The sequence below is a fragment of the Brachypodium distachyon genome, chromosome 5, assembly GCF_000005505.3.
Source record: "Brachypodium distachyon strain Bd21 chromosome 5, Brachypodium_distachyon_v3.0, whole genome shotgun sequence".
Taxonomy (NCBI): Eukaryota; Viridiplantae; Streptophyta; class Magnoliopsida; order Poales; family Poaceae; genus Brachypodium; species Brachypodium distachyon.
The window spans coordinates 26,717,305-26,738,393 of record NC_016135.3 but is presented as its reverse complement, the minus strand read 5'-3'; the positions used below and the strand labels follow the sequence as shown (position 1 = coordinate 26,738,393).

General features: G+C 43.2%; 3 protein-coding genes and 1 long non-coding RNA gene across 6 annotated transcripts; 3 read left to right on the top strand and 1 right to left on the bottom strand.

Annotated features, from left to right (window-relative positions):
* Window positions 1-101: 101 nt before the first annotated feature.
* LOC112269471 lies at window positions 102-2,619 on the top strand. The gene is made up of 2 exons (XR_002961315.1): window positions 102-954; window positions 1,245-2,619. It is a non-coding gene; the product is annotated as an uncharacterized LOC112269471 (long non-coding RNA).
* A 932-nt stretch (window positions 2,620-3,551) lies between these two features.
* On the top strand, window positions 3,552-5,744 carry LOC100828958 (PHD finger-like domain-containing protein 5B). Of its 3 annotated transcripts, none has more exons than XM_003580709.4 (2): window positions 3,552-3,707; window positions 5,112-5,744. In XM_003580709.4, the coding sequence occupies exon 2, from the start codon at window positions 5,129-5,131 to the stop codon at window positions 5,459-5,461; it is 333 nt and encodes a 110-aa protein (XP_003580757.1). In that variant the 5' UTR covers window positions 3,552-3,707; window positions 5,112-5,128; the 3' UTR covers window positions 5,462-5,744. The 3 variants fall into 3 exon arrangements, with proteins under 3 accessions (XP_003580757.1, XP_010240563.1, XP_024311661.1); XM_010242261.3 differs by having other exon boundaries at window positions 3,553-3,703; XM_024455893.1 differs by lacking the exon at window positions 3,552-3,707 and adding an exon at window positions 3,805-3,824.
* A 707-nt stretch (window positions 5,745-6,451) lies between these two features.
* LOC100828656 (zinc finger CCCH domain-containing protein 30) lies at window positions 6,452-11,750 on the top strand. Its single transcript, XM_003580708.4, has 4 exons — window positions 6,452-6,824; window positions 9,858-10,067; window positions 10,145-10,269; window positions 10,352-11,750. Exons 1-4 carry the CDS (start codon window positions 6,768-6,770, stop codon window positions 11,322-11,324), a joined length of 1,365 nt encoding a protein of 454 aa, XP_003580756.1. The 5' UTR covers window positions 6,452-6,767; the 3' UTR covers window positions 11,325-11,750.
* A 1,923-nt stretch (window positions 11,751-13,673) lies between these two features.
* Window positions 13,674-19,247, bottom strand: LOC100828351 (protein IQ-DOMAIN 32). The gene is made up of 6 exons (XM_003580707.4): window positions 18,919-19,247; window positions 17,051-17,629; window positions 16,803-16,973; window positions 16,230-16,286; window positions 14,519-16,139; window positions 13,674-14,040 (listed from the first exon to the last, which is right to left on the bottom strand). Exons 1-6 carry the CDS (start codon window positions 19,021-19,023, stop codon window positions 14,021-14,023), a joined length of 2,553 nt encoding a protein of 850 aa, XP_003580755.1. The 5' UTR covers window positions 19,024-19,247; the 3' UTR covers window positions 13,674-14,020.
* Between the last annotated feature and the right edge of the window lie 1,842 nt (window positions 19,248-21,089).

Here is a 21,089-nt window from a genome sequence, read left to right as displayed (position 1 = left end):
AGGTAAAGAATCCCACGCTGGCGTGCGATTTTTGCTCCACTTTGGGCCCATCCCGCGTTTTCCTTCGATCAGACGCGCGTGAGTTTGTATGGGCCCAGATGACATTTACACATTCGCAGGACTGTCGCCCTAGCGCGCTCCTTTCTCTCCCCATTCTGCCACAGCCGCCGCTCTCCATTCTCTCCTCCTTTCTCTTCTTCCTCCCTACGGCCGCCCCCGTTCCTTCCTCCCTTCCGCCGCCGCCACCGCTCCCCGGCCTGGTCGTGCCGCCCTCCTCCCAGATCGGCAGCAGGGGATCCGACCCCCTTCCTCTCCCCCAGATCCGGCCATCCCGGGTCTGGATCCGGCGGACGGGGCGGCGAGGGAGGCCGCCAGTGGCCCCGCCTTCCCGAAGCTCCGACGCCCCGATCTGCCCCCGCGTCGTCCACCTCTCCGGCCGTCGCACATCGCCATCACCTGAGCTCCCTGACCGTGGCTACTCCGCCCCAGCCCTCCAATCCTTCATTTTTCAGGTGAGGGTACTCTGGTATGTCTCAACTTGCAGGGGTGGGTCACCGGCACCAGCGGCAGCGGCAGCATCGCCTTCAAGACCAATCACCCTGCAGTGCCCCTCGCACAGCAGCTCATCATCATGTCCCCCATCTGGTAACTAGCGCTTGCCTATCCATTTCTTTTTGGTCCTTCCACTCAGATGAGCAGGTTACCCAGCACATATTCGTGAAACTGAGAAAAACATCAGGTGTATGGAGTCAATGATCAACGTGATGATGTGAATATATTGAAATTTGGGATCTTTTATTGTTCCACCATGCATGGATTTCTTGTGTTGATAACTTGATATATACTTCATTTATTTTCCTTATGAATCTGACAAAACTAAGTTTACTTTGCTGCATTTGTTTGTATGAGTTTCTTCAGAGCTACTAGAAAGATTTTGTTGCACACGATTTTCAGGTTAGTTGTACACTTATTTTCTTTCCCCATTAAGTTTTGTGTTAACCAAAAAGAAACACAACTTTCAGGTTATTTGTACGCACTAGATAGTAGGTATCTACTCTACCCAATTCTGATCTTAAAAACAATAAGATTTTTTTTGAGGGAAAAAACAGTAAGATTCAGTTCATATCTTATCTCTACATCTTATTTGCACATCTACTCAAGCCAAGCAATCATGTACAAAGGCACACTCAAATAGTTCTAACTACCAGGAGAAAGTCGTCATTATACTTTTCACATTTGTGCAGGCAATGATGTTCAATTAACCATCAGATCGATAGTTATGTATACTAGCAGGTAATCATCTTGGGTGAAACAATTTCTCTACATGAAACCACTTGTGCAGATGGATATGCATTCTTATCAAAATCTGGACTTAGAGGTGAAGTGTTGGATTTAGCTATTATTTACATGATCAATGGCCTGAACCTAAACTTCTCCTGTCATGCATGGTCTGAAATGCGCCGCTGCATATATACATTAACCAAACACTTATTCCTGACCTCAGATTAGAATTATCATTTTAGGAAGGACATTTACATCTACGCTTATTCTGTTCTGACTAGAATATATGCTCATATATTTACTGATCCATACCTTAAATTAACATAAAAGGGATTGATACTACATTTGTTTTTAAGCTTCGATGTGTCCCCTACTATCACCATCTGTAACTATAAGCAGCATCCATATGTCTCAATCTATTTTGTTAAAACAACTTTATATGTAAAGGTGGACTGATGTCTGCAATAGTAAACGATGACATTGATACTTGTTAAGGATTTTTCTTTCCATGCTTCCAGCTGGTAGACAAAATAACCAAGCAAGCAGAAAGCTAAACTGACCATTCATCCACATGTATCCTTGCTTCCTTATTCCTGTATGTTTTTTGAAGCGATCACCAACAGCTATCTAACTATGTACTTGTTGTTTCCTCAATAAAAAACAATGAACTTATTTCTCATTTCCTTTTGCCCGCTGAAGCTTATATTGCCCAAAGCACTTTGCATCTCTAATAAAATGTATCTTAAGTATCGTTACTTCACTATATTGTTTAATGACAATGTTCTGCCTGACAGAAATAGTGTGATAAATGTTCATGGAGTATTATTACAGAAATTTCTTTGCAGTTAATCAGTAATAGCTTGCTGCCACCTTCCTGTATTTGATTTTTTAGATGTGCTACCTTTGTGACCATCCCTCTGTAAGTATGGTGTATCTCCAATTTTATTTCTTATCTTTTGAGTACAACTTCCGCATAGGTGATTACCATATTTATTTATCTTGCATTGAAATTACATGGAAATCTCTTATAAGATCCTTTTGTGAAGTGATTCAGGAAATGACACAAGGAAATCTTCCAGCGGCGTGTTTAAGTTCAAGAATGGCATTGCTCCTTGCAGAGAGGATGTGATTCAAAAGACATGCTTTAAATTTTAGATACGTGTGTGCATGTGTGCACTTACTAGTATGGCCAAATTGTAAAATTTACAGCCGTTATGCTGCTGTAATGAGGCTATTTTTTTTGGTGTAACGGGGCTATTTTTTGGTGTAGCAACAACACTTGCTACTGATCACAGACATATTAGTTGAATAAAGATTGAGGTTGACTAAATTAATATATGTTATATGCAGTTTCTGTTGGTTAGATTCTGGCCCCATTTGAAAATATTTGAAGGTCATTATGAATTCAAATATGGTCAATACGGATTCATATATGCGAAATATGAATTCAATTTGGTTCCCTAGAGTATATTTCAGATTTTGGTAGGTAAAGTTCTCTAGGGGAAGATGATGATGTGGCATACCAGGTTTTGGTCCCACATCTACAACTGCATGTGATTACTTCCCTAGACTTTCAGCCCCTAGGTAAATAAATGTTTCCCTAGAGCTGTAGAAATGTCCCTAGGCAAAGCCTTCTTTCGCCACCATACTATACTTAGGATTATTTCCCTAGAGCAATCTCTAAGTGAATCATTTACCTAAGATTTTTTTGCTTTCACCTACAGCATTTAGCACTAGGAAAAATTGTGTTTTCTAGTATTGACAATCATTTCATCGGACTTCTAAATATATTGCAGTACCCAGTAATGTTCTGTTTGCAGTTTGCACAGCAATCCAAAATTTATAGTTGATCATAACGCAGCTTTGTAATCCTCATACTACTAATGCCAGGCACTCTTTGCAGTGAGTGCTACTGTTTTATCAGAAAGGCAAACGGTGTACTGTCTTAGACAAGCTAATAACCACACGGACACGGTTGAAGCTTCATGGGATCAAGGAAATGGGGTCATAGACTCATAGTTTGGAGTTTGGAATGCCCATGAAAAATCTTGGAGACTGATTTCTTTCTATATTGAGCTCACAATATATACCTTGAGAACAAAATCTTGTAACATTACACTCCGTCCGATGCATAAAAAATATCATCCACTTAGTACAAAATTTGTACTAATTTATTATAAAATGAGCGACATTTTTTATGAATCGTTTATATTTTTTTAATTAATACATTTGTCCCATTAAGCTTCACAATTCTAGCCCAAATCTAATTTTTTTTCTGGCCACCTATGCTTTGGCCCATCCCGGCACCGAGCGGCCCAGCCCCCCTCGCTCCGTCGCTCATCTTCCTCGCGCGAGCGCCGCCACCCCTCCCTCCCCATCCCGCTGCCGGGCGCCGCAGACCCCTGCCTCGTCTTCCTCCACCGTAGGTATCTATCTCCCCTTCGATTCTTTCGCTCCCGACCTCCCATCACCCCACGAGGCCACGAACCCTTTAGCTCCCCGTCATAATCTTCCCCCAATTCGTAACTGAGGCAAAAATCAAGGTAGGGCGGGTCCTCCGCCCGTGTGCAAAACTGTTACTTAGTTAGAAGCCCTACTCTGCTGTTGCCGGCCTTTCGGTTCGGATCCTTCTGCTGCTCGTCACAGCTAGATCACCCTCCTCTTGCCTTTTTCTCTCTATAAAACACACCCCGACTCATTGATGATGGTTGAGGTGGGAGCAGTAGCAGCGATGATGTCGTGGGTTGTTCATAATAAGTTTTCACCCTTAGTGGCTAACTCGTTTGCTCTGCTACAGAAATTTTTGACTCGGTAGATTTGAACAATTCAGCCTCCCTGCTGGAAGTAACTGATAACAATAATGAGTATATTTAGATATCTATGTAAATAGTTTATCTTGATTTAAAATGTTGTTCAGCAACTTCAAAATTAGTATATCATGGGTTGTCATTGAAGGTTTTTAGTTCCCCCGGAATGAGTAAATTTCTAGCTTCACTGCTTGTCAATGAGAAAGTGTGCTATGCTGTAGCTTGAGTAGAAACATGTGCCTTGATGCCACAGTATGCTTTTATGATTTCACTCCCTTGCACCAAACTGGACCCTTTTGATAAGGGTTCTCTTCTGGGAGATTTATATTTTCGTTGGCTTTCAAATCGGTGGCTTTAATTTGAAGTATGTTGATGAGCTCCAATCTTGGAGAGCTGCTGGCTGTGTGGCCGCCCTGTAGTTCACCTTCATAGTTCCTGTGTGGTTCCCCCCTGTAGTTTTCATTGGATAAAGCTGTTAGTTAGCCCGCTGTGGAGTTGTGGGGTTGTTCTTCAGGCTCTTGCCTGATCTCTGTATTGTTGTACCTTTTTTCCCTTGTTAATATATTTCGGCCGTCAGGCCCTTCGAATTTGAAGTATGTAATATTGCATTTGCTGGTGATGTCCCTCTTTGGAAAATTTAGTGAATATATGATGTCAATGAATTGTAATCATGTTGCTGCAATTTTGGACCATGCCCACTGTACTTACAGTTGTGTGTGGTACACATTTTTCTTGTGTTGATTACTTAATTGGTAAACCCTAGTGACAGTGACACATAATGTAGAGCTGGGTAGTTTAAATTTTTAGATGAGCGTCCAGTGTTTGTAACAGATGTTTGCTTCTCTTTGAAATGCTTTATCCAAAGCTCCTAGTGTAATCAACAAATAGATGGATTTGAATGAACAGTTTGCTCCTCTTAGGGATGCTTCACCAACAAATTATATTTCTGCCTGTTAATTTTTTTTTCTGACAGTGACATTGGCTCGATTCTGATCTATACTGCCTCTAATTATGATTTCACAGGTTAGCATCTGACAGCCATGGCTAAGCATCATCCTGATCTCATCATGTGCCGGAAGCAGCCTGGCATTGCTATTGGTCGCTTGTGCGAGAAATGTGACGGCAAGTGTGTCATCTGTGACTCGTATGTGCGCCCATGTACGCTTGTCCGGGTCTGCGATGAGTGCAACTATGGCTCATTCCAGGGAAGGTGTGTCATCTGTGGAGGAGTTGGCATCTCAGATGCCTACTACTGCAAGGAGTGTACACAGCAGGAGAAGGACCGAGACGGATGCCCCAAGATTGTGAATCTAGGAAGCGCCAAGACTGATCTCTTCTACGAGCGTAAGAAGTACGGTTTTAAGAAAAGATGAACCAGATGGTTTCGTCAGGGCCTTTCGTTGGCTTCATTGTGTTCTGTGGCATTGACACCAAGAGTAGGTTGCTGAGGCAACGGCATTGTATTTGTGTTACGATTTGATACTGGTAATACGAGAATGAATCCCTGATATGACTTGTAATAACTAGAGTACTCTAATAACTATCCCTGTTGTATGGTCTGAAACTCTAAACTGCTTATGCGGTATGGACCTGATACTAATGACCATGAATGTTTGAGTTGAAATGTGAGCCGAGATGACCTTTTATGTGATGCAATTGAGTGGTCCTTTCTAACGACCCTGATTTGACTGTCATCTCAAATTCTCAATAATAAACATGCTGGTAGCTGACCATAGAAATAGAATTAGCTGGAACGCTGAGCCTATGCACACAACGTTTACGCACTTTCAGAATGTAACCTTAACATGTATGCAGCCTCAGAATTTTGATCCAACTTCGAATATACTTGCAAGGTACTCTTAGCATCTACTCCATCATAATTGCATGACGTAGCAGTGGGAGTGCAAAAATTGGCACTTAACTTTGGGGGCTGATGGTGCTAAGAATATCAAAATGCACATTAGGGTCCTTGTCAGAGACGAGTTTTTGTCTAATACGTCTCCTTAAAACACTAAACCTCAAAGTGACGTGTATGGGCTTAGCACAAACTCAGGGACTTGTTCAATTACCTACAAGACAAAGAATAATGCGCCTTTCTCCATTTCACTCCGTACCAGTTAAGGACTTGTCATGACATATTTATGTTTTTTTCTGAAAGAAAATGGAAAGAATACATATTTGCCCTGGAAAAGAAAAGGATTGGGGACCTGGCCTTCGTCAGGAATTAAACACAACAAGGGCAAGCTGGTAAATCTACCCAGACTCGGCGTTGGATTAGGTTAGGTTAATCAAATCGTATCGATCGACGTGGTGGAAATTGCAAACTGCACGAAAAAGGAAAAGAACGAAACGAAACGCAAAATCGAAGGCTACGACAAATAGCGAAGGGCAAAGCCGCCGACGCCAGCACATCCCTCCTCCTCCTCCCCTCACCACCTCCCATCTCCCCCTCCCAATCCACCGCACCGCCGCCGCAGCCGCTCGCGGAGTCTCCTCGACGAGGAGGAGAAGGGGGGCGGGAGGGAAGGGAAGAGAAGGGGAGGAAGCCCTAATCAGCCCGATCTCGAGCTTTCCCCGTCCGTTCGTTCATTCCTTTTCGATTTCGCCCTGAACAGAGAGAGGGGTTTCCGCCTTCCGCGTCCTCTAGATCGGATCGATTTGCTTGTTTGGTTTGTAGCCATGGGGTCGAGGCGATCGAGGCGCGTCTCGTGGGCCACCGGAGCCAATCTCTGCAAGGTATTCTGACCCCAAACACTGTGCATATAGTTCAATCCGCCGCCGCTGTCGAGGCGTGGAGACGGATTCGCGCTCGCTCCCGGTCCCGTCGAGGATTTGCGGCGTGCTCGGTCGTTTGTTGCAGAATATAATTTTTTGGTTCTGCCCCCCATTGCGTGGCGCTTTTGTTTTGTTTGGTCGCTGATTTGATCTGTTCTGCCCGCCCTCCCAAGCTCAGCGAGAAACACGATCTTATTGTATATTTTGTTTTTATTTTTCGTTTTTGGAGATGCGAAATGCACGGGTCTGCCTAGAAAACGAACAGGCTATCTGTATAGATCGAATCCCACAATCGGCGGATGAGAATGAGATGTGGATTTCACTCTGCAAATAGGCAGAATTGCTGCAGATAATTCAGTGACAAGGCTTAATTGGCCGCAAACAAAAAAGGATTAATTCAACAATACCTGCATGCATATATGTACAACATCAGGACACAAGAGATGTGGTGGAAACAACTGAAGTGAACTCAGGACACTGGCAATAAAATGAATGATCAGTGAAATAACTGAACAAATGATGAAATATTGCTTCTAGTGACCGCCAGCTGTGAATTTTGCAGCTACATTATCCTATATCATCTCCATAAGACAAGATATTCATTTATGTTCCTGATGAAAAAACATCAGCTACTGAGCCTTATAGCATTTAGTTAAATGATAGGTTAGTTCAAATAGTTTAGTTCAGTTTTTATTTTGTAGCCTGTTTCTATTCAATGAGCCCATACCGACATTTTTTTCCAGCAGTAGGAATATGCGATGCTGAATGTTTGCTACCGGAGAGCACGACAGTATACATGTGCCATGTGTAATATTTTCAATCAGTAGCATGTAGATGTGCAGCTAGTATAACAGGAACATATGCAGCTATAATATTCTGCTGACTAAGTCTGTCCAAATTACAGTGTGAATCATGCACTCAACTTCTATAAATTTGTGTAGTATTAATGCATCAGATTGCACTAGCATGCATGCATGCAATGCAGTGTTGCTGACATGTTATACTATCATCTTGTATTTTACAATTTATAACCTGCACAAGAGACTCAATTGTTGAATAAATATCATAGTGAAAATACACCCTATCCAGTTATTCCTGCCAGAGTGATGGCATTCCGCTTTTGTGGAATCCATCATTTATTGCTATTTGTCGAAAAAAATTAAGCTGTAAGAGGGCATTATGCAAAAGATGTGCTAGTGCACATGTTTGAAGTTCAAATTGCAACATAATTGATGCGATTTACAGAAAGATTATTGTTAATACGTGATCTTCATGGTTGGATTATGATAGAGCTGAAATAGAAATATATGGCATGCTGTAGCCCATAGTCAAAAAATGCCAAAACACAGCTCACATCATTTCGTTGCATTTTTCCACTTCCTGTCATCAATAAATGTATTAAATTTGTCATTAATTAATTCAAGCTCATTTAATAATTTAGCGAACCTCTAGATTCTGTATGGATGTATGCCCTTCTTTGGTAAATGATTATATTTGTCTTATGTGAAGCTCATATCGCTTAATAAATACGGAGTATTGTTTTGAGAACTAGTCATAAGACTACCATTAATGTGAGATATATGGTTCCACTTCCATGCTATATTGTACTACCAAGAGTGAACTTAAATGTATTCGTCTGTTCTGGATGAGATATCATTAGTCAGATAAAGTATTTATTGACTTGTGTGAGCAAAATATAGTCAAGATGCATTACCCTGTTTTCTCACTAACCTTCCCCAAGTAATTGCATTGTCGTCTCTGTAAAGCCACACATGAATACGTTACATTCTGATTGCACTACAAGACTTCGTTCACGGATCATCCTTGTCCCTGTTTCCTATGGACCGATACCAAGTCCTGATTGATGACTCCCTCGATCATGCAGATCTTTCTACCTGAACATTGTTACGTTATATACTTGCAATGATAACAGGAGAATCCATTAGCTGTTAAGTATTGCATTATGTGTAAATGGATGATGGATTTTCATGGTCTGTTGTTGAAAGATTGCTTGGTAATTGGCATCATTTCGTATCTTGCTTTGTTTAAACATAATCCATAAGCTGTTGTCCTGCCCATGAAATTGTATTGTATGTCACTGCATTGCCCCCTAAAACCTCGTTTCCTTTTCTCCAGACCAGAATGCCTTGATTCAGTACAGAGTCCTGAACATAGATTATGGCAAGCTGATGAATAAACCATTGTCTGTATTTCCTTGTCTGCGTTGAACTTATTAATATGTCACAGAACTGTTCCTCAGAATCTCATTTCCTTTTCTTCGAGACCAGAAAGTGCCTTGATCTAACTTTCTTGTGAATTGTACAAAGTCCTGAACATAGATTCTGGTAAGAGCGAGAAGGAACAGATTGTGTGATTTGAATTAAAGTTTTCTTGTCACCCACCTTATAGGCACCCTTCACCACAGCTATGCAATGGATGTATATGTGATTATTAGTACATAAACATTGATAATTTTGTGATTCTGTAAATATTCTTTGATCGATCAGTCATACAGCTACTGGCCTTTGCCCAGATTTAAAGATATTTTGATGTGCTATAGCACGTGTCCTTCAGAACAAAATTACATTTGTTAGTTAGGTTCAAGGTGTGCTTCATTCCTTAGGTCATAGGTTCCCACTCAATAAGGCCTTTTTAGGTGCCAGCAACGCTTGTTGCTTGCTTCATTCATGGATAGATTCTGGCTGCTAAACCAGAGACCGTTATAATCTATTGACTATTATAGCACAGCTTTGGGAGTAGAAGCCATGATCAAACTACTGCTGAGTATTTATTCATGGGACGAGGCATCAGATATATAAGAACCGGCCTAACAGTACCAGAGTGGAAAAGGCATACCATTTTATATCAGTTTATTTGCAGTCGTACATATTGCTGGGTGCAGTGAGTTTTAATTTAGATTTTTTCTGTAGTCACTAAATTTTTTAAACTGTAAACATTAAGAAACCCTATCTCTTACATGTATAAATGTTTCAGGTACGGCTTTTTATCTCAGAGGATTCCCCTTCTCAAGCTGGATTAAGGCCACAAGACAACCTCCAAGCAAAAGGCTCATGGTTAATGCATGCAGCTGGGCCAAATTCGGATGATTCCCTGCCTCCAGGTTTTGAGTCACCGCAGCCAACCAATGACCTCAAGATTGACACATCTCAGATCCCTCTTATTAGATGGAAATGCCCATCACATGTAAGACTGTGATTTAGACTGCTGTGTTACACAAACGCCTAGATGATTTTGATATCTGAACATTTTCTTGGTTGCAGATATTGTTGAACCCAGGTTGGCACATTGTTGCTGGAGAAGAAAGCAAGGAGATTGCTATACAGAATGAGAGAAATTTTGGAGCTCTTGAGGCTATTTATCCTCGTGCATCGAACATTCCTCCAAAGTAAGCAAGCCTCATTTTGATTTACAGACTATTCAGGTTTCACACTCCATTCCTTACTCGTGAACTCTTTGTGCAAATCCAGCCCATTTGTTTCTCCTGATGTGAAAGACTCCAGTTATGATGATTCCCGAACCCCATTGGTTCCTTTGATACCGGTTGAGGAGGATGATGCTTCAGATCAACTGGAAGAACCAACAGTTGATCAACCAAGCAATTACCATAAGTATGACCCTGCGAAAATCAATGCATCGCAGGTTTCAAATGCCCCAGTAACTGCTATACAACAGCAGCCATGTGGACCCACTGGTGCATTAAGTTCTGGTCTCTCCGCTGAACCTGATGTGTTGGCTGCAGCCTCTGCCGCATACACTGCAATAATGCAAAGCAACAAACAGGGAAGTTTGGTTGATCATGATCTACTTGTCAAAATACTAAGTGATCCTGCACAAGTTGAGAGGCTAACGAAAGAATATAGCCAAATTAGGCATGAACAATCTACTAGTAGTTCTGTGGTTGCCCCAATGCCACCAGGCCCACCACCCCAAATGACAGTTAGTGCTCCTGCCTCATTTTCAAATCATATGGCAACCTTTCAGAACACAAATCCTGCTCCTCCACCACTGGCTCCAGTTCCAGTGATGAATAGACTGCCTCAAGGATTTCCTTCAGTTGCCATGAACCTTCCACCAAGTCCAAGCCCTGCTATGAGTTTTGCAAATGCCCCAGTGAGACCTATGAACTATTACAAAACCCTCATCCATCAGCATGGAGGGGAGAGGCAGGAACCGCTTGAAAAACAACAGTTTGGAATGTACCACCAATCTGCTCCTCCTCAAACTGGTACTATTAATAATGGTATGAACGGTGCGTCTATGGTGAGCAGAGATACCAAATCGAGGCCAATGAAACTTTGTGCTTACTTCAACGGCCCGAGGGGTTGTCGTAACGGAGCTAATTGCGCGTTTCTACATGACGCGTCAGCCACATCGAGGCAAGAGCAGCAAAAGGGGTCAAAAAGGATAAAGTTAGACAACGGAATAGTTGGTCGAAATTGAGCTGTGGCTGCTATGCAAGTTTTTGACTGTTCTTTGGTTCAATGTCTTCACATGTTTCAGTAAATATTGCGCCACCAGCTTCCTGTTCTCTTTTACTTCCAGTAGCCTCCTCTCTTAGCTTGGTCAAGGAAAAGATGTGCTGAAAGAAAGCCAAACCATACCATGGTTGATTGGAGCTCAGATTTTTTACTGAATCATTCTAGTCTGCTCTCTGAAGCAATTAATCATGCTTGAAACTAAAGGAAAAGATGTTCTGAAAGAAGGCTAGTTAATTTTATGATATTTACATCAGGATACTCGTTTTTTTAATATGTGAAACTGTAGTACTGCATACAAAAAAAAGACCCATTGGACCATTAATTCCTTATTGTGATAAACTAATCACTCTATGCATAAGGTGGGGTAACTTCAATGGCCGGTGATTTATATACTTGCTGTTAAATTTCCTTTGAGTAGCAGACACTCATGTTTAACTGCATACTGCCAGCTAGTCAATATTTTTTTTTTGCGAAAGTGCCAGCTAGTCAATCTGTTCCAAAGCATAAGATGTCATCGTATACAAAGTCAAATTCTTGAGGTTTGGCAAAGTTTATGAAAAATACACACACATCTACGACTATAAATTAGTTTTATTAAATTCCTTGTGATACATATCTTGGTAGATTACTTATTGATATTAGTACATTCTTCTATAATCTTGATTGGATTAGAAAAATGACTTAGAATAGCATCTTATAATTTGAAACACACTGAATAGATCAGAATGGTAACGTTCAAACCCCCTGGAAAGGTGACGCAACTGATAATTCGTTGATCTAGACGACGAGGTAGCGATAGGCTCTCTAAAAGGGTGAGGCGAATCGATCGTATAGCGCACGTGTAGTTTCAGGTTTCGACTTTAGTAGGAGTAACACTAGCTATACCAATGATCGAACAATCTTGGTTCCATTTAGTTAGGCCTCCGGAGTTGTGTTTTGTTGCTGTATTTCTGTACTTTCTTAGTGTTGCTCTAGCCCGGCTCGTCTGTGCCTGCCGTCTTTGTTCGTTGTTTGGCGTTGTATATGTCTCCGAACATTCTACAGTCTTGCGTCTTGCATGGTCTCTTTTCCGGTACTTGGTTTTCATCCGGCCGGCGCGATCTATGTACGAATATACGTACGTGCCTTGGCATTTTCAAGCCTAGCTAATGCATGCAAGCCGTAGTGTCTCGCGTCCAACCACGTACGGGAACTCTATAGGATCTGTTATCGGCGCCTTCAGCATTCTAGCTGCTAGCCTCTTGCATTTTTCTTTTTTGAGCGAAAGCTAGCCTGTTGCGGTGCTGCGGCGATCATCGATCGATCTCTCCCGGTCTCGATCTCTTTCTCTCGCTCGCAGCATGGTTTTCTCAACCCTGCCATATACTGGCCGGAGTATACCATACACAGAGCAACGGTATATCTGAGACTAGCTAATTAAGGGCCCAACAAGCTATCGATATCTCAACCCCACGAATTGAACCATGTCAGCTCCGCCCAGCTTTATAATAATCTGTTCTTGCTGGTACTGTACATTACATACATACGTTCAATCTCCAACGGAAACACTGTGGTTTCGGTCGAAATGAACGCCCGCCGGATATCGTCGATCCCACCACACGTAGGGTCCGGTGGGCGCGCTGCACTGCACGTGGACCTCTCGACGCTGCATGCATGCATGGACGGGCCAATCTTGTCTTCCAGACAGACTTGAGCCCAACGTCAGCCGGCGCCGAAAGTGCCTCGGAACGGCCCATGTAATTCTTGTCGGCCAATCTCCATGGTGAACCGTAAGCCCATCTAGCAGTATAGCTCTATGTAATTTAATCTAGAAAACAAAAACTACAGTTCGCGCTCAAGCACAGTTGTTTCAAGTTCATGCCAGTATCTTCTTGACTTCTCCTCGTGCCGATGTATTCGTTCCCTTATACGAGCCATATAATCACAACCTTTTCGACTCGGTTACTCGAACAAAGAAGTTCGGCCATTCTCCCAATTCGCAAACCCTAGACAGTGAAGAGCTCAGCGGCACAAGAAGCGGCGACCAGCAACTCTCGGTGGATGCTAGGCAAGACGCTTGACGGTGTGCGGAACACGGAGTATTACTATAGCAATGTTATATTTGCGGTAAAAAAATGCCTATTGGACCGCCCACTCAAAATCTTGGCGCCAGTGGTGCATGCTGGGCCAATGCCATTCTTACGGCTCAATGCACAGGGTCTTTCCTGGTAAATGCAGCAGCTGTCCATGAATGCTATAATGTTACGATTCTTTAGATGGAATCTTCTCCGGCAGAAATCAACAACAATTTTGACATCGAGAATTCCATCCATCCACACCAGCATGAAAACTCATTCGATATTAGCAACAAATATAACAGATCATTTTTCCAAATCCACACTCTCCGGACTTCTGTCGCATTACAAGTCAAGCAGGATATACTATTACACACGGAGAAAGAAATCATTTATATCAGTCAAATAACACAACCAATGACAACCAACAAATGTACATATATGAAGCTGCTGCAACTCCTCTCCTCAGTATTCCAAGCGACAAAAAATAACAAGAAACGACTGACGAATTAGAGGGGCCCCGGTGCGGCGAGAAAACAAAGGCAAGTATCTGAGTCATCTCATGAGTGCTTCTAGATATTTGATGACACCTTGTTACAATCCATCATATATTCCACCTCTTATCTGCACACCAGAAGATTTGTTAAAAGAGACATACATTATGAATGGTGCATGTTTTGTATGGTTGTTGAATGGCAATCCAAGTACAGCTACAGACCTAGAACACGGTGGTACTTCTACATTCTGAGCAAAAGCACAGGACCGACTTAAGAGAGGAGAAAATGCATAGGAATATAGGATAATGTTCAGGAATTCCCCACACCACCATTATAAAGGTAGCATAATTCTTGTAGGCCTCTCAGATTTCAAGTTTAAGAACCTAAATAAGCAGAGTGGTCAAAAGTTTTACTGGCCTCTTGTGCAATTTAATCTATGAAACAATAAGCAGTGTGTAAAATGAAAAATTCTACGCTCAATGACTATTATGTTAAAGTAAACCTGAGAAAACATATAGCTCGGTGTGAAATGTCTTGAAGACTAAACAACCAAACAGAAACAGACATCAGATAGCGTAAAGCGTACTGAAGAATATAGCACTTACCAGAAGGATTCTGCGGAACAGCAACGTTGCTTTTCACATTTTGCTGAGCTTGGGATGATGATCGTTGCATACGAGGTGATGTATCTTGTTTACCGTTTGTTATGGGCAAAGAATGCCTTTTCCTCGGGTTGTTGTCTTGTACATCTGGGCTTAACTTTGGGGATAGACTAGCAGCCGCCTTTGCTCTTGCAGATTCTGTGAACTGCATGTAACTTGGCAATGGAGTGCTGTTGCTCATGCGAGGCTCTTGATCAACATTGTCAGTCTTAGCAACCTTGGCAGAGCCTTCTCTCTTTGAATGTTTATAATCCTTTGACAGATTATCTGTGCTGCTTCGCCCTACTGAATTGCTGCTTGGACTAGTCAGTGATCTTCTGCTTACACGAGACCTGGGTTTTTTGCTCTTGCTCTTGTTGGTATTAACAGAAACCTCACTTGACGGTGTGCCATGAGATTCTGCAAAGGTGGTTCGGCTCATGGGAGTTCCTTCGGGTGACTTAGCATAAGATTCTATAGATTTCTCTATTTGGTCATGCAAATCTGGCTTTTCTAGTACAACATGCGCTTGCTCAGGCACAGGATCTGTGGCAATGACAGGGTTAGCAACATTGCCATTCAGTTCTTGCTCACTGTCTGGCTGGACGACCCCTTGGGAAGTGTTCTTTGCTTCAGAATGTAAAACATGAGCATCTTTGTTAGCATTCTCGGGGGCATAGTTCCTAACTCCAAGAGATCCAATCTCCATTACAATCTCACCACCATCAGCTTCTGATCTATCTGGGGAGTCAAGTGTAGAAGAAATTGAAATCTCAGTTCCACATTCTGAAGCAGCAATGATTTTAGCATCATGACCAACTGTGTTGTCTGGCATGCTTGTGTCGCTATTTTGCTTGGGTGAGGCACCATCCTGCGAACGGGGAGTATGGACCTTTGGTTTGATTGGCCCATCCAGATAAGATGAACTGTTCGACCTACTGACTGTCGAATTTGAAGTCAGTTCTTCAAATTTCATCTGTGCTGCAGCAAATGCTGGATTGCAGGACTTTCTTCCTGTGAAACTTCTACCTTCCATCTCCAACGTCTGCTCAGATTTATATGCATCCATAATATCCTCACTGGAAGATTCTGACTTCTCAGGAAGAGGGTTAGGTTCCCTGGATGGAACAGTTTTGGTAGACTGTTCACCATAGAACTCAAAAGGTTGCTCCACAACACTGTCTGTCTTGGGATCGGCCAATTGTTCAGCATCGTCATTGATTTTTTCGATCAACTCTGGTACAGAATCATCTTTGATTTCAAGCCCAGAGGTTTCCTCTGGGACGCATTCCGGAGCCTCCAAGGCACTAGAATCAGATGGCCTCAGTGTTTCTTCCACATCGTCAGCCACTGGCTTGGGAAAAGACATGTCCAAGTCCAAAGGAACAACCTTTTCTTCATGGTGCACATCTTCTTCCATCTTTTCAACTACCAATCCACTATCTTCAGTATTCTCAAGGAAGTTGCCTCCAGTACTTGGCAGAATCAGAGTTGTCCACCTCTCCATCCATTTCCATGAAACATCAGTTCCAGAAGGATCGCATCTTATGTTCATGGATTTTGAAGTTGGGGTGGTGTCCATGAGCTGGCAGAAGACAACAGAGTGTGAACACAAGGAACCAAACTAGAGATAATGAGATGGCAATCTTAGTGGATAGGGGTTATTTCATCTCACCTTGACAGCAAATCCATTACGAAGCAATTTCTCACTTGAAGAACGGACCAACGTGCCCTAAAAAAACATAATAATAATAATAAGCAAAACGTGGTTGGAGGAATGTTTATGCAAGGGTGCTACTCAGCAGTAAATATAAGGTTCCTCTTGCACCGGGGACACGGAGGAAGAGAATCTATAACAAAAGTAATTATGATGCAGAGCATGGAAATCCCAGGAGAACAGTGCATGAAAACAAATCATGGCTTGAATGAATGATATTAATTTTCACGACATTAGCAACAGATTGACAGCTTTCGGGTTGCTAATAAAAGAGCTTGGAAAAAGAATGCACATAAAATATTAAAGCTTGAATTTGTCTAAACCTCACTCAGCTAACCGGAGCAGAAGAGTTTGTGCTGTCTGAACAGTATAAATCTGCAAAGTCCTAACAACAAACAGTATGTTGTCTTATCGTTGATGCCATGACATTCTTCCCACAAGCAATGCAGGTGATAGTAAATGTGTTTGTAGCAAGAAGGCAGGAATAATGTGTCATGATGAAAATATCTTAAATAGAACTTTGTTAATCACCTCAAACATTCCTGCTGATTGTTGTGCTTGATGAGCCCGGACAAGGCCTTGCACTTTGACAATAGCAAGCAAGCATTGTAATGATTCTGCAGCCTGCCGCCTGACTAAATGCCCACGTATCACAGCTTGCAGTTTCACAAGATCCTTATGATTTGATAGTGCTTGATTTTCCTGCAGTCAACTTTGTAATTAACATTAAACGGTAAAAGTGTTAATGCAATGGTAAGTGATAAAGCATTGCGACATACAATGTATGTTCCGGTGCCAGACTGAATGACAACAGCGGCAGGCTCCACATGATCTTCCTCAGGGTCTGCAATGCTTTCGCAAATAAGAGAGGCAGTCTCATCGTGCTTCAGCTCAGTTGATGAAATAGCGATACTTTCATCCGGCTTTTGATCAAGTTCCTCGACAGCCTTTTCTGTTGGCTCTTCAATTGTTTCTTCAGATACGGCTTCAGCTGGTTCTTCACTTGGTGTTTCAGTTATCTTTTCATCTGGCTGTTCAATTGACTTCTCAATTATCTGGTCAACTGCCTTTTCAGTTGGCTTCTCCATCGGCTTTTCATCGGATTTCTCTTCATGTAGAGGCTTCTCATCTGGCTTCTCTTCATGCAGAATCTTTTCATCCGCCTTCTCTTGATGCAGGGGCTTCTCTGAGGCATAAGCGTATGTTGAAGAGTAGACATTGTTGCTCGGAGCAATTTCAGCTTTTGCTTTGCTTGAACTTAGAGTTTCGGGCTCAGATATATCAGAGTTCTTCAAAACCCGATGCCTTGTAGACCTTCTACGGAAGCTCCATCTGCTTTTATCTGATATGGCCTTGCTCTGCAGTAGCCAACATGCGGATCAGCCGTTAGTATGAAACCATCTAGTTGATAAAGCCATTAGTAAACACTCGGACACTCGGACACCAGGAACCAAAAAGGCATAAAAGGAAGTGGTATAAATACAAGTTACCGCTCTTCCTTCGTCACCATCGGTAACTAGAATCAAACCAGCACACTAATTGCTTTATACTATATATGTTTTGTTTTGTTAATCAATGTGATGCTTCCTTGTAAACTTCTTGTCTAAGATTTGGTAGTGTACCTTCAACCAATCAATTATTTATGTCCTAAAATATCTTCAGTCCATTATCACCACTGATTTATTAAAGTTGAACTAAATTTGCTTAATGTTCTCCAAAAAAAAGTTTATTAGTTGTTACACATAATTCAACTTTAGTCCTCTAGGCTGTCATGTAAAAAAAAACAGATCCCGTTTCCACCACATTTTAGTGTGTAATTTCTGGAAATGAGCGAATTTCCCGGTATAACACGTGGATGATTTAATCCGAGATCCTTCCAGCTGATAGGATCAACTACAGGACTTGCCAAGTTGTATCCACCCTATGATTTTCTCAGTAGGGGAAAGTAGCCAAAAGTTAGAACAAAAAATGTCAAATCAGGGGGGACAAGGTTAGCGAAAAAAAATCAACCCGGCTGAGAAGGACAACAGATGCCACAGGCCAAGAGACAATATATGCACAGTGAATGCACGCACTGTGCCTAGCATGGCACAGCAGTCTCCGGCATCAGATCCTTCCGTGGCTGCCATACTGCGTCGGATCGAGACTACACGGACAGAAACAGCCACCTCCTAATCCCTATCTGACAGACAACATGGCACAGCCTACAGCTAGCGTAAAATGGAGAGAAACAATGTTTAAAAGAGGAAACCAGTCAATTTGTGTGGAAAATATCCATGAACAGCTCCACACCTCTCTACCAAATTTTGAAAACAAAAATTTGCCCCTGCGAAGCTATGAAGTGAGCTAGTGGAAACACACAGAGAGCACGGGGGATCGCTGGCAAATCTGCCCAAATTGGCGGTCGTTTCCCGCTCCCCGCCATGAATCAACCCTAGATCTACCTACACCCGCGTCTCGCATTTCCACCGAGATCTGCCGAAAACAAAACAAAACGAAACGAAACGCACCAACAACTCGAACAACAACCCCCAAAAAAGGAAACAAAGAAAAAGCAAACAGCTTGGCCAAACAGCGCGCGCACACGCGCGCGGCGACGGAAGGTGCATACAGTGTGATGGATGGATGCAGGGCGCCAGCTAGTTACCTCGTCGGCGTGGGCGTCGGTTTCCGGGTCGGAGGCGCCGGAGGGGTCGGATCCGGCGCCGGCGCAGACGAGGATCTTGAGGCAGCCGTTCTTGGACTTCGTCATGGTGGGGGGCGGATCCGGCTCGCCTGGCCGCCGCTGCTGCGCTCGGCCGGTCAGTCTCTCAGTGGGAGGGGAGTGTGCGTTTCTGGACTGGGAGTCTGGGACTGGAGATGGATAGAGCAGAGGAGGCGGCTTCTGCAGCTGCCGCTACTTCTGCTGCTGCTGCGGGTTGTTTCCGTTTCTTCTTCTGTGCGGCTGCCTTTGTTTGCTTGCGCCTGCACGCTGCCCTTGCCTGCCCGTTTTTATATTTCCAGCCGTTCGGGTTCGGGCTTCCTTTGAAAAATCAACCCGCCTCCTTTCACTTATGTCAAAATAAACGCCTCCTTTCAGTGTTCTCCCTAACTAAGTTAAGTTGAGTTGAGTTAAAATAGAGTTTGGTAAATTTGGAAATTTTACCAGATGTCCTTTAAAGGAATTAGAGTTGAAAATTTTAAAGCCCACTTTGTAGTGGAACGAAGGATTTCCACGACTTCGAGATCAAACGATGTACTACCAATGGCCGTAATTTACTTGTCACTGGTTCAAATTTGTACTAAATCGGTGACAATTAATATGGGTCGGAGCGAGTATCACAAACTAAGACTTGTGTAGTAATTTTCGTCAAATTGTGAAATCAATGAAATTCAATCTTCGACAGACGCTCCAGTATGTGAGTAGATACATGTACCTCATAAAAAAAAGACAAAATACATATGTACTGCGTGTCGTGAATACCTGCGAATCATGCCACTCCCTGAAGTAGACCGATGTGGCCATAGTGTGTTGTGAGTGTCTGCGAGTCCTGGCGCTTGTTTCGGGTAAGAATAGATGTAGTTGGTTGATTGTAATGGTAGGTACCAGCCAGGTTATTTTTCACATTATGTATGTTTTTTAACTAGTGGTTTTCCCTTGCGTTGAAGTAGCTATTTTTCTTTTTCTGATTTCGTATCGTAGCATTTTCGATTCGTCTCGTTTTGAAAAAAAAACAGTTTTGCTATTTTTTATGGGACCGAGAAATAGACGCTCCCAAGTCCATGTTCTAATACTGGATTTTCAATGCAATTCGGTGTTGTCTTTGTTCCTGCGTTTTTTTTAGGATTCACCGACTGTCGAATCGAATCCAAAAAAGAAGCCCTAGAATTCTAGAGTACTATCTAGCTTGGCCGGAGTAGTATAGCTAGCTAGACACGACGCCTACCGTACGCACTACAAAAACACCATTTCACTCCTTGACGTACATGCTCACTCGATCTGACCCATCGATCACTGCACGCGACCGTCGAGATCTTCTCCCTCCCTCGATCTTTCTCGTACCTACGTGAAGGTTCGGAGAGCAGCAAGCAAGACACAGGGCAGTACGATGGCAGGGACCGGCAGCAGTAGCAACGTACCGTGTCAACAACGGACGGAGCGGCCGGGTCGATCGATTGCGCGAGAAGCACCAGGAGGAGGACTCAGGAGGGAAGGGCTAGCACGAGAAATTAAAAGCATATCCGTTCGGGTCGGGCTGGGGTCGGTAGGTGCTCGGGAGCCAGAGAAGCGAAACGACCCGAGCGAGCGAGACCGGAGCGTTTTTCGTTGGCGTTTTCACGTGAAACCGGAGACCCCGCACAGTCATCCGGTTAGAACCAAGGAAAAAGGGCTAGGCACCACGGGGGAGAAAGAAAGGCACTGCAAGCACACTGCACCGGCCAAGCCACGCTGCTCCTCACTGACTCGCACGAGCTGTCTCTGCCTGCCTGCCAGCACTCGCGCTGCGCGCCTCTGACGCCCGGGCCGCACTGGCACGGTCTCGTTCCACGATCTCTCTTCTTTCATCTCGGTCCGAGAACCGTATGACGTGACGGTGACGCTTCGGAAAGCAGCGAGATTGGCGTGTCTTTTGCATGCAGCACAGGGGAAGAAGGGAAAATGATGGATGACGAGGCCTTCTTTCAGCGAAAATTCCGAGTTCTGTTCCAACAACGCAGGGAAATTGGCGAGATCATTCACCCAACCCGTTTGCTCCGGATAAATTCCCCCGTCTTATACTCCTCATACGTGCTTTCTTACTGCTATACTTGTGGTAGAGTATCTACTCACACGACTTC

Bases quoted from the DNA above. Each gene is read 5' to 3' on its own strand.
- LOC100828656 (XM_003580708.4), top strand. From the start codon at position 6,768: ATGGGGTCGAGGCGATCGAGGCGCGTCTCGTGGGCCACCGGAGCCAAT. The intron at 6,825-9,857 runs GTATTCTGACCC...TAAATGTTTCAG, and splicing joins CCGGAGCCAATCTCTGCAAG to GTACGGCTTTTTATCTCAGA. The intron at 10,068-10,144 runs GTAAGACTGTGA...TCTTGGTTGCAG, and splicing joins GATGGAAATGCCCATCACAT to ATATTGTTGAACCCAGGTTG.
- LOC100828958 (XM_003580709.4), top strand. From the start codon at position 5,129: ATGGCTAAGCATCATCCTGATCTCATCATGTGCCGGAAGCAGCCTGGC.
- LOC100828351 (XM_003580707.4), bottom strand. From the start codon at position 19,023: ATGACGAAGTCCAAGAACGGCTGCCTCAAGATCCTCGTCTGCGCCGGC. The intron at 17,630-18,918 runs GTAACTAGCTGG...TGGCTACTGCAG, and splicing joins CCGACGCCCACGCCGACGAG to AGCAAGGCCATATCAGATAA. The intron at 16,974-17,050 runs GTATGTCGCAAT...AGTTGACTGCAG, and splicing joins CTGGCACCGGAACATACATT to GAAAATCAAGCACTATCAAA.